This window comes from Oncorhynchus tshawytscha, linkage group LG28, assembly GCF_018296145.1.
Source record: "Oncorhynchus tshawytscha isolate Ot180627B linkage group LG28, Otsh_v2.0, whole genome shotgun sequence".
Taxonomy (NCBI): Eukaryota; Metazoa; Chordata; class Actinopteri; order Salmoniformes; family Salmonidae; genus Oncorhynchus; species Oncorhynchus tshawytscha.
The window spans coordinates 11312359-11324905 of NC_056456.1; the positions used below are offsets into that span (position 1 = coordinate 11312359).

General features: G+C 43.2%; 1 protein-coding gene across 4 annotated transcripts; it reads left to right on the top strand.

Moving 5' to 3' along the window:
• The first annotated feature begins 2784 nt into the window (after nucleotides 1–2784).
• LOC112226699 (protein arginine N-methyltransferase 5) lies at nucleotides 2785–11667 on the top strand. Of its 4 annotated transcripts, none has more exons than XM_024391197.1 (17): nucleotides 2785–2803; nucleotides 3399–3477; nucleotides 6504–6622; nucleotides 6785–6870; nucleotides 7138–7272; nucleotides 7414–7526; nucleotides 7609–7658; nucleotides 7766–7929; nucleotides 8033–8194; nucleotides 8675–8752; nucleotides 8873–8931; nucleotides 9047–9169; nucleotides 9417–9592; nucleotides 9936–10139; nucleotides 10289–10399; nucleotides 10482–10552; nucleotides 10649–11667. In XM_024391197.1, exons 3-17 carry the CDS (start codon nucleotides 6520–6522, stop codon nucleotides 10799–10801), a joined length of 1788 nt encoding a protein of 595 aa, XP_024246965.1. In that variant the 5' UTR covers nucleotides 2785–2803; nucleotides 3399–3477; nucleotides 6504–6519; the 3' UTR covers nucleotides 10802–11667. The 4 variants fall into 4 exon arrangements, with proteins under 4 accessions (XP_024246965.1, XP_024246964.1, XP_024246961.1 ...); XM_024391196.2 differs by lacking the exon at nucleotides 2785–2803 and adding an exon at nucleotides 2976–3242; XM_024391193.2 differs by lacking the exon at nucleotides 2785–2803 and having other exon boundaries at nucleotides 3272–3477.
• Nucleotides 11668–12547: the final 880 nt, after the last annotated feature.

Consider the following 12547-nt stretch of genomic DNA (forward strand, 5'->3'; position numbering starts at 1 on the left):
CCTTGTTAATGTTAAGCTGTCTAAGTCTTACTCGCGTTGGCTACTGAGAGCGTGTTCACACAATCATCCAGAACAGCTGGTGCTCTCATGCATGGTTCAGTGTTACTTGCCTCAACGCGAGCATAGAAGGCATTTAGCTCATCTGGTAGACTCGCGTTACTGGGCAGCCCGCAGTTGGGCTTCCCTTTGTAATCCATCATAGTTTACAAGCCCTGCCACATTCGAGCGTCAGAGCCGGTGTAGTAGGATTCGATCTTGGTTTTGTATTGACGCTTTGCCTGTTTGATGATTTCATTGGAGGGTGTAGGGGGATTTCTTATAAGCATCTGGATTAGTGTCCTGCTCTTTGAAAGTGGCAGCTCTAGCCTTTAGCCCAGTGCAGATGTTGCCTGTAATTTATGGCTTCTGGTTGGGATATGGACATATGGCCAATGTGGGGATGACATTGTCAATGCACTTATTAATGAAGCTAGTGACTGATGTAGTAAACTCCTCAATGCCATTGGATGAATCCCGGAACATTTTCCAGTCTGTGCTAGTGAAACAGTCCTGTGGCTTTACCGTCCACTTCATCGAACCACTTCTGTATCGAGTGTGCCACTGGTACTTCCTGTTTTGCTTGTAAGCAGGAATCAGGAGGAGAAAGTTATGGTCAGATTTACCAATGGAAGACTTTGTATACGTCTCTGTGTGTGGAGATAAGGTGATCTAGAGTTTTTGCTTGTAGTTGCTTAGAAATTGGTAAAAAGGATTTCAATTTTCCTGCATTAAAATCACTGGCCACTAGGAGCGCTGCCTCTGGGTAAGCATTTTCTTGTTTGCTTATGGCCCAATACAGCACGTTGAGTACGATCTTAGCGCCAGCATTGGTTTGTTGTGGTAAATGGACAGCTACAAAAAATATATTTATGAAAACTATCTTGATAAATAGTATGGTCTACAGCTTATCGGGAGGAATTCTAACTCAGGCAAGCAGAACCTCGAGACTTCTGTGAGGGCTGTTCTAACTGTTCTTTCTGTGTGTGTAGAATGACCCCATGATGTCTGGGCACTCAGCCAAGACTTGACAGAAACTCACTGGTTCCTCTTAAGTTAACTGGAGACAGAGAAAACGTTATATCCTGCACACTAATGATAAAGCTATTGTTCTGTTTGGAGCCTGTTTCTGGGCCACAGATTCATGTGTTGTGTGTGTGTGTGTGTGTGACTAGTACGACCATACATAATCTGGGCCGACAGTCAAAGGCACTTGCTTGCCCAACTTGGGGGAACCGTTGAGCTACTGTTAGAGGTAGTATGTCTGGAGTGACTTCCTGTCATTCTGGCCCCTATTGTCCTCACTCAGTTGCAACACACTGAGGCAACCTTTTCACCTCCCCTCACACAAACATACACATACATAGGGTCAAGTGTTTTGCAGATGCTTGCATGGGGTAGCTTGACTATATAAATATAATATATAAAAATATAAAAATAGTCCTTAATATTAGAGATCGAGCGACAGCTGTGATTAACAAAGAGACACACAACACCACCCCTATACATCCTGCCGATGTATAGAAAAGATGTATATTTTCCATGTCATTGTTCAGCCACGAATCGGAGGAACATAGGATATTACAGTCTTCAGATCACATGGAAAGGATAGTCTCGAACGGAGTTTGTCCAGTTTATTCTCCAGTGATTGCACGTTCGCCAATAGATTGGAGTGCAAAAGCGTTTTATCAACGCGCCGACGAAGTCTCATCAGGTATCCCGCACGCCGGCCTCTGTAATGCCGCCTCTTCCTTTTCCGAGTATCGGGGACTTGGGCCATGTCCAGGATGAGCAATATATTTTCAACCTCTGACTCATTGAAGTAGAAATCCTGTTCTGAATGTCCAGAAGCTCTTTTCAGTCATAGGAAGTGATGGCGGAAACATTACAAAAAACTTTAAGAAGAAGAAAAACACAAAACATTCCACAATTGGTCAGGAGCCCGTAAAACGGCTGCTATTCCCTCCAGCACCATTTATCTATTCAACACACTAACACAATAAATTTAATTCTACATTTCAAAGGTGGAAAAAAACTAGTGATCACTGTGAGCTGTCAGTCAAATGCACTGTGACCAGTCAGTGAAATGCATGTGATCTAGTTGTTTTGATTAACAGAAGTGCCATTGGACGCTTTTATGAACGTGTTGGATCACGTACAGCAACATCAACTAATTATTATCATTGTTGCTAGCTACATTTCCATCCAGAATCACAACAACACACCAGCCATGTTTGAAAGCATCAAAACGACTGCATGCTGACTGATCTACAAATCACCTTGTATCATAAATAAGGACTCATTATTATTTGTAGATCAGTCAGTCAGTCACAATTTACCCATGACACATTGCAGTTTTGATCCTCTCGAACACAGCCATTTAGCCCTATTGAAGCCTCCCATCATTTTCGTGACATTGTCAGCCAATCCCTCTTATTGGTGCTTTCAAGACAACTGGTGCCACGTTCAAAACAACTGGTAACTCGGAACTGGGAAATCTCTGAATTCCGTCTTCAGTGCGTTCAAAACAACTGGGAACAACTCAAACCGGGAAAAATCATTTAAACGATCATCCGACTCAGAATTCCAACTCAGGAACTCTGGCCTCATTCTAGATCTCCAATTTACCGACCTGAAGATCACTGACATCATGATCGACCTTGTATTTTTCAGAGCTCCCAGTTGTTTTGAACGCGGCATGGGAACTCATATATACAGTCATTGGTCTGTTCTCTAGAAAGAGGCCAGAGTGGCACAGGAGTCTAAGGTACTGTATCATACTGCAAGAGGCGTCACTACAGACCCTGGTTAGATTCCAGGCTGTATCACAACTGGCCGTGATTGGGAGTCCCATAGGGCGGCACACAATTGAACCAGCGTCGTCTGGGTTAGCGTTTGGCTGTGGTATGCCGTCATTGTAAATAATAAGGGGGGGAACAAAGGGGGAACTGACTTGCCTTGTTAAAGAAAGGTTAAATAAAAACATTCCCGAATTGGATGACCATTCAAAAGATTTTTCCATTCGGAGCTAGCTTTTTTTCCGAATTCCCAGTTGTGTTGAACGCACTGAAGTTGGAGATTGCCGAGTTCCCAATTATTTTGAATGCAGCGTACGTGATCAAGATGATCCCAAGTGTTTTTCGAACAACAGCCTCAAACTACCATTATCTCACTGGACGTGCAAGTATCGCGACAGTTCTCGAAACGTATGAAACTGCATTCCAGGGGAAGTCATTTTGACTCTCAGCTCCAATGATAGCAAATACATGACCCGACCCAAAATGGCGTCAGTTTCCCTTTTACTAAACTGCAACTCTCTTCTTTCCCATTCACTCGGCTGACGATGGCGTCCCACAACACAGGAGGCAGGGTGTCCTGCGGGAGAGATTTGAGTTGTGTGCCCGAGGTTGCTGACACACTTGCGGCGGTGGCTAAACTTGGGTAAGTAAACTGGTTCGCTCCAGCAATTATTTGGAGGAAGGTGGAGGTCAAGACAGGAGCCGACAAGGCTAGTATACACCATTCGGCTTCATTTCTGCATGTGATGTTGCTAGCTATTTTACTCGTAGCTCGCTAGCTAGGTGAATTTGCCGGTGATGGTGAATTACCACGTGCACCATCACAATGGCTAACAACGAGATGATCCTTTTTACCACGACCCCAATATGATTTGATGAGAATACATTTGACAGTGGAGCCATGACGTTACTTGAATGTATCATCCAAGTAAATAACCCTAAACGTTTGTAGTTACAGCAATATGCCTAGCTACAGTCAACTTTATGCAAGAGCGTCAAGTTATTTCAATGGCCAGTAATCGTTATCAAGTCATTGACTAAGTTGTTGTAAAGATGGGGCGAGGTATGTATGTTTTATACAAATATTTTTTGACCCAGATCAACTGTGCTAGTTGTTCAGGCTATAATTTTGTATCATCTTGATTTACTGTCCAGTAATGGTCAGGTGCAGCAAAGAAAGCCCGTGTAAAGCCGCAGCTGGCCGAAAACAAAGCCGCATGCCTTGCCCATATTAACTGCACACAAAAAAACAAACATCAACAACACACATGATAGTCATTCATGCTTGAGCTGAAATGGACTACTTATCTTCGAGTCTTTTTAATAAACATCTGTGTGTTGAAAATGCCTAACTTGAGTAATACATTTGCGTACACTTCAAACAGGCCCCGCCGCTGTGGGTTTCTTCACTGTACCAACACCAAAAGCCAATTTAATATTTCGCTCAGTTATGTATAGAGCCATATCGTCATGGAATGCTCTGCCACCAGAGGTTACTCAGGCAAAAGGCACGTTTAGCTTTAAAACAACATCTTGTATCAGTGTCAATCCTCCTTCTAAATATCTGTTTTAACTGTACTGTATATGTGCTATGAAATGACACATGGATACATGTAGTAACCAAAAAAGTGTTCAAATCAAAATATATTTGAGATTCTCCAAAGTAGCCACCCTTTGCCTTGATGACAGCTTTACACACTCTTGGATGAGAAACCCTTGAGTGAGTAGGTGTGTCCAACTTTTGACTGGTACTGTATATTAATTGTGTAGATATACAGTTGAAGTTTACATACACATTAGCCAAATACATTTAAACTGAGTTTTTCACAATTCCTAACATTTAATCCTAGTAAAAAATGCCCTGTCTTAGGTCAGTTAGGATCACCACTTTATTGTAAGAATGTGAAATGTCAGAATAATAGAGATTTATTGGGTCAAATGTTTCAGGTAGCCTTCCACAAGCTTCCCACAATAAGTTGGGTGAATTTTGGCCCATTCCTCCTGACAGAGCTGGTGTAACTGAGTCAGGTTTGTAGGCCTCCTTGCTCGCACACACTTTTTCAGTTCTGCCCACAAATTTTCTATGGGATTGAGGTCAGGGCTTTGGGATGGCCACTCCAATACCTTGACTTTGTTGTCCTTAAGCCATTTTGCCACAACTTTGGAAGTATGCTTGGGGTCATTGTCCATTTGGAAGACCCATTTGCGACCAAGCATTAACTTCCTGACTGATGTCATGAGATGTTGCTTCAATATATCCACATAATTTTCCTGCCTCATGATGCCATCTATTTTGTGAAGTGCACCAGTCCCTCCTGCAGCAAAGCAACCCCACAACATGATGCTGCCACCTCCGTGCTTCACGGTTGGGAGGGTGTTTTTCGGCTTGCAGCCTCCCCCTTTTCCCTTCAAACATAACGATGGTCATTATCCCACTAATCCCACTAACGGGAGCGATATGACAACAGCCAGTCAAAGTGTAGGGTGCCATTTTCAAAACTCATCTCATAATTAACATTCCTCAAACATACATGTATCTCATACCATTTTTAAAGCTATTTTCGTTGTTCATTCCACCACGGTTTCTGATTTCAAATATGCTTTACAGCAAAAGCACCACAAACGATTGTTAGGTCACCACATGGCCACAGAAAAACACAGCCATTTTTTTCCCCAGCCAAAGAGGAGTTTCAAAAAGCACAAATGGAGAGAATTTTATCACTAACCTTTGATCTTCATCAGATGACACTAATAGGACTTCATGTTACACAATACATGTATGTTTTGTTTGATAAAGTTCATATTTATCAAAATATGAGTTTACATTGGCGCATTATTCACTAGTTCCAAAAACATCCAGTGATCTTGCATAGCATCGATGTTTTTAACATATAGCTTCAATAAAGTTCCAACCGGAGTATTCCTTCTTGTCTTCGTGAGCAATGGAACGCAAATGAATACCATGAGGAATAAGCATGATCAGAAAAGGGCTGCTTGATAGACACCTGATGCATTCTGCTATCATTCACTCCCACAACACCATAGAAGTCTCATTACAATTTCTATTGATGGTTGACATCTAGTGGAACCCCAAGGCAGTGCAACATCATTAATATCTCAAGGGGATTTCATTGGGGACTCTGGTGAAAACATACAAAGCTCAGTTTTCTCACTTCCGGTTCATTTGTCCTCAGGATTTTGCCTGCCATATGAGTTCTGTTATACTCAGACATCATTCAAACAGTTTTAGAAACTTGAGTGTTTTCTATCCAATACTAATAATAATATGCATATATTAGCGACTGAGGAGCAGGCCGTTTACTTTGGGCAACTTATTCATCCAAGCTACTCAATACTGCCCCCCAGCCATAAGAAATTAACAAGACATTTTTGGAGTGGTTGAAAAAACGAGTTTTAATGACTCCAAACTAAGTGTATGTAAACCTCCGACTTCAACTGTAATTTGTCTTTTCAACAAGTGTTTTTATTTTGGATTTTAATGTAATATCTTTTGTTCTTGTCTAACTGTCCTGTACTTTCATGTATTTGTACATTTTATGTGGACCCCAGGAAAAGTAGCTGCTGCATGTGCAGTAACTAATGGGGATCCTAACAAACGGAACTAACGTTAGATCAAGTGTCAACTAATGTCCCATTTGTCTTTTTCAGGTTTGACTTCCTGTGCATGCCCCTCTTCCACCCGAGGTTCAGGAGGGAGTTTGAGTTGGACCCCGCCAAAGTCCGATCAGGAGCACATACGCGCTCTGACCTTCTGCTCTGTGGGAGAGGTGAGTAGGCTACCTGTATTCATACTGACCACAGTTCAGTCTCATGCACATGCCCCAGTTCCACTGAGCACAGGGGTCTACTTACAGGGCCATCTAATGGCTCTATAGTATGTATATTTAATTAAGTATCAGGATATTGAATTTCACTTCTTCCTTACCCAGACTGGAACACTCTGGTTGTTGGAAAGCTTTCTCCATGGATCGAGACCGACTCAGAGGTGGAGACAGAACGCAGGAATTCAGAAGCGGTGAGTTGACAGAGTTTGGGTGTGTTCATTAACTTCCAACATAGTAAACCGTTGCAAAACTTTTCCCAAAATAACTTTTTGCAATGAGAACGACTGTCTTTTGGAAAAAGTTATCTTGGATCCCTCCCCATTTTTCTTCCGTTTGGTTTAGTGAATACACCCCCAGCCTTGTTCGTAAACTAAGACAAGTTCAAGCAGAACGTTTTAAACATCTTAGCTACAAGTTTAATTGTTGCTATGTCCTGCCATCCCTCTGTCCTGTCTCAGGCCCTGGTACAGGAGCTGAACTTCTCAGCATATCTGGGTCTGCCAGCCTTCATGGTCCCTCTGAAGGGCCCTCACTGTGCCAACCTGGCCCGCGTGCTGCTCAACCACATCCAGACGGGACACCACTCCTGCATGGTGACTACAGCACTCAAACATTCTTTATCTATAGCATATACGAATTAGAACTAATTCTTAATCCTTGCCTTGTATTGTGACGGGCAATGTTAAGGTAAATCGGTTAACTTAAAACTAAGCAACTGGATTGTTTCATATCAGTTTTGGATCCGGGTCCCCCTGATTTCTGCTGACGACATGCGTGATGACATCATCGAGAACGAGCTGACGAAACACACAGATGATGGAAGTGATGACGAGAAGACCTGGGCCTGGTAAGTTTTGTGCTGTGACCAGGGCCTGCAGATTTTTTTAGTTTTAGTTTTAAATGTACCTTTTTGGTTTTTCCTTTTTCAGGTGGCATTCATTCAGAACTCTGTGTGACTACAACAAGAGAATCTGTTTAGGTAAGGGAGCAGGACGGGGAAACATGTTGGGGTGGTGTTGACAAACGGATAAGTCATTGTTTTGGTCACAATTGTTCCTGATTTGTCTTCCCTTCCTTTTGCTGAAGCCATTGAGGTTGGAGAAAATATGCCCTCCGACGCTGTGATTGACAAGTGGCTTGGGGAGCCAATCAAAGCAGCCGTCCTTCCCACCAGCATCTTTTTGACCAATAAGAAAGGGTTCCCAGTCCTTTCAAAATCCCACCAGAAAATCATCTTCCGTCTCTTCAAGGTACTGTAAATTCTAGGCTACAGCAATTGGTATAGCAAATAAAAGTATTATCTTCACTCTGTCCTTGATTATGTATTTTACAAAACATTTTCTCTTCTCCCAGCTTGAGGCCCAGTTCATCTTCACTGGCACCAGTCGTCACAGTGAGAAGGACTTCCGCTCCTACCTGCAGTACCTTGAATACCTCAACCAGAACCGCCCTGCCCCCAATGCCTATGAACTGTTTGCCAAGGGTTACGAGGATTACCTACAGTCTCCTCTCCAGGTATGCTTGTTGAGGCTTGCAAATAGTCATACCTACAGTACCAGTTTGGACACACCTACTCATTCAAGGGGTTTCCTTTATTTTTTACTCTTTTCTACATTGGAGAATAATAGTGAAGACATCAAAACTATGAAATAAATAATGCCACGTGTGTGCAAAGATATCATCTAGGTAAAGGGTGTCTACTTTGTAGAACCTCAAATATTACATGTATTTTGATTTAACACTTTTTTGGTTACTACATGATTCCATATGTGTTATTTCATAGTTTTGATGTCTTCGCTATTATTCTACAATGTAGAAAATAGTAAAAATAAAGACCCTGGAATGAGTAGGTGTCCATACTTTTGACCGGTACTGTATATTATAGTGATGGGCGGGGAATTAATGGTTTTCGTATCAGTATCGCGATTCCCACCCCTATTATATTTTGTGTGTATGCATTGGAATCTTTGTCTCTAATTGTTCTCTTCCCATTAGCCGCTCATGGACAATCTGGAGTCTCAGACCTATGAAGTGTTCGAGAAGGATCCCATCAAATACTCCCAGTACCAGCAGGTAAGGAGCCGTTGACACAGATCTCTTCCATTCTAATACACTGTAACAGCTAGCAATGGTGCTGTGGCTGGTAGGGTAATATAATGAAGTACTGATTGGGTTCTCCTGATATTTCTGCAGGCTGTGTACAAGTGTCTGCTCGACAGAGTCCCGGAGGAGCAGAAGGCGACCAATACACAGTGAGTAGCTCCAACACCTGCCTCTCTGTCATCTCTCTTAGTATCTTTTCTCCTGACAATGACCCCCCCCCCTCTGTATGTGGTGCGTAACAGTATGTATGCTCTGTGACCTTAGAGTTTTGATGGTGCTGGGGGCTGGGAGAGGTCCTCTAGTCAATGCCTCCCTGCGTGCTGCCAAGCAGGCTGACAGGAAGCTCCGTATCTACGCTGTTGAAAAGAACCCCAACGCTGTTGTCACGTGAGTGGACCTCTCTGACCCTCTAATGGGGTTTCTGTTGTTCACCAACCTCATTCAAGGAGATTATAGAACTCCTTCAACATAGTTTCATTAATGTAATCATTTAATTCATGTATTACGAGTAATCGCCCGGTTAGGTTTAATACTTTCTGGCAGGTAAATTACAGGACTATATAAGGTTGGCAACGTTAATCTCCATTGAGCTCCACCCTCTGTCTGTGAGACTGATCCTGCCACTCTCTCCCAGGCTTGAGAACTGGAAGTTTGAGGAGTGGGGCGATCAGGTCACCGTGGTGTCGTGTGACATGAGGGAGTGGGCGGCACCTGAGAAGGCGGACATCATCGTCAGCGAGCTGCTCGGGTCCTTCGGGGACAACGAGCTCTCCCCGGAGTGTCTAGATGGAGCACAGCACTTTCTCAAAGGTAGGTGTAAATATTGCACTTCTGCAGTGCACCTCGTTGATATTGAAATGTCACACTACTGAAAGGGCCATCTCTTCGCTGTCGGATGACAACCTCGTAAGCAGTAACTTCACTCATTGTACTCTGAACATTTCATGACTAGGACCAACAAAGTTGATAATAACTTGCTTCTGAAATGTCATTGTATATTTGTTAATGGGGAAAATATGGATAAAAAAAAAAAATCCATTTTACTGAAAAGTTTCTGTTTTGGAGATGAGAGGCTTTCACGACGATATGTCATTCAATGCACTTTTTTTGCCTATACCCTCTCTCATCCAAACCCGATTATCTCGTTCCTCAGATGGTGGGGTTAGCATCCCCTGTTCCTACACCTCTTTCCTTGCCCCCCTCTCCTCCTCCAAGCTGTATAATGAGGTTAGGGGGTGCAGGGAGCGGGACAAGGACCCCGAGTGCCACTTTGAGACCCCCTATGTCGTCAGACTCCACAACTTCCACCAGCTGGCTGAGCCCAAAGCCTGCTTCACCTTTGTACACCCCACCACAGGTAACATACACGCTTCAAACCCCCTTGCATGGCTAACGCTTGCACACCAACCCTCACACATCCAGCCATAGGTAATACACACACCCTAGGTACACCGGGTAACGATCACACAAGATATGTAATAAATGCACTTTCCTTTCCTTTTTTAGATATGAACAACAATAGGTACCAGTGCCTTAGATTCTCTGTGGGATGTAACACAGTGCTGCATGGCTTTGCTGGATACTTCGAGACCACTCTCTACGGAGACGTCACACTCAGTAAGTACCAAGAGTGGGAATGGTGATGTTTTGAATTTTAAGATGGATGGATATCGTTAACATCAATGTGTGTGTCTGTTTGGTCAAGGTATCAAGCCAGAGACCCACTCTCCCGGAATGTTCTCCTGGTTCCCCATCCTGTTCCCTCTCAAAGTCAGTTGACTGTCATGTAAAATGTATACTTTACATTTAGCACATTTTTATTACCCAAAAGAATGTAGTGTATTGACCCGTTTCTTCCACCTGCAGCAACCGATCCCAGTGACGCGGGATGATGATGTCGTGGTGAGGTTCTGGAGGTGTAACAATGGGAAGAAGGTGTGGTACGAGTGGGCCGTGACAGAGCCCTCATGCTCCGCTATCCACAACCCAGCAGGAAGGTCCTACACCATTGGCCTGTGAAGACCTCGCACACACTCTCATATATATACACATACACACATACATAATTAAACAGGCACTTTGTTGCTAATGAAGTGCAGGTAGTTTCTCACAATGTCCAGCATTTCACCAATTGGCCTGTAATAATGAGCCTGCTCATACCATGAAACATACGAACCAGGATCATGGTGACGCTTTAGATCTGCGAATGAGAATCCAATCAATGGTTTAGATGGGACTGATTTTGAGTCTATTTTACAGTATTGTTAAGAGGAGTCAGTTTCAGGCATGGACCATCATTCAAATACAATGTTTACTGAGATGAAGTTACTTGTATAGCAGGCAGTCAAGATCTCTTTAGGAGAGTGGATCTCATAGACTGTCAGCCTTTTCTGTCTACGTGGGTCGTCATCCGTTCCTCCCTCTGAAGAGAATCTTTCTTTTTATATATATATATATATTGTTTCAGTCACCTGGCATCGCAGTCACACAGACTTGCCAACAGGACCTCAGCCTTACTGACAACCACACCTGGGTCAAACATGTACTTGTTTTTGTTATGGTTATGGTTAGGGTTAATATTTTAGGTGCCAATGGAATAGTCCCAAAAACACAAACTCTGGCATGCTGAGCAAGCTAAATCAAGCGTACCTCAAGTAATTGAAATATAACAAGTATTTATTTGGTCTAGGTCTGCTGAGCACACATTCCAAGCTACAACTCGGATGAGATGGCTCTAAATTGTCACTCAACACTTACCTGGTTACAACTCCGATACTGCAGGGTGTAGGAGACGGCCTTGTCAGGATGTATGTTTTTCGGTTGTTCATTTTCTGTTTTTGTTTTTGTCTGAGCCATGTTGTCAATAAAGACAATACTACTAGATATTTTCTGGTCTCTGCACTGTTTGTATGTGCTTCTTCCATTGACTTATTTAGCATGTCCCCTCCATGAGTAAAATGGCAGGCTGTGACAAGGTCCCTATTCCATTGCCACGCATATATCAAAAGCCATTTGGAATTTCAAACTTGAATGTACGCTTGTACACATGTATGTCTATAAAATATATCATCCTAAAGTGTCTTAACAGACCACCATTGAATGATATACTGATTTGTTTAGTGTCCAGTAGAAGAGGGCAAGATGCCATATTGGCATGTAATGTGCATTGAGGTAAACCTATCAAAAGGGCAGTAGGTAGCCTAACGGTTAGTGTTGTGCCAGTAACCGAAAGGGCCGCTAATATAAACTCTGCAAAAGAAAGAAACGTCCTCTCACTGTCAACTGCGTTTATTTTCAGCAAACTTAATATGTACATATTTGTATGAACATAAGATTCAATAACAAACTGCACAAGTTCCACAGACCTTGAATAATGTGTCCAAAAGGGGGGTCAAAATCAAAAGAAACAATCAGTATCTGGTGTGGCCACCAGCTGCATTAAGTACTGCAGTGCATTTCCACCTCATGGACTGCACCAGATTTGCCAGTTCTTGCTATGAGATGTTACCCCACTCTTCTACCAAGGCACCTGCAAGTTCCCGTACATTTCTGGGGGGAATGGCCCTAGCCCTCACCTTCCGATCCAACAGGTCCCAGACGTGCTCAATAGGATTGAGATCCGGGCTCTTCGCTAGCTATGGCAGAACACTGACATTCCTGCCTTGCAGGAAATCATGAGCCATATGGCTGGTGTCATTGTCAGGCTGGAGGGTCATGTCAGGGTGAGCCTGCAGGAAGGGTACCACATGAGGGAGGAGGATGTCT

Coding starts and splice junctions, on each gene's coding strand:
- LOC112226699 (XM_024391193.2), top strand. CDS start 3,380: ATGGCGTCCCACAACACAGGAGGCAGGGTGTCCTGCGGGAGAGATTTG. Junction 8,753..8,872: donor AATACTCCCAGTACCAGCAG/GTAAGGAGCCGT, acceptor ATATTTCTGCAG/GCTGTGTACAAGTGTCTGCT. Junction 8,932..9,046: donor CAGAAGGCGACCAATACACA/GTGAGTAGCTCC, acceptor CTGTGACCTTAG/AGTTTTGATGGTGCTGGGGG.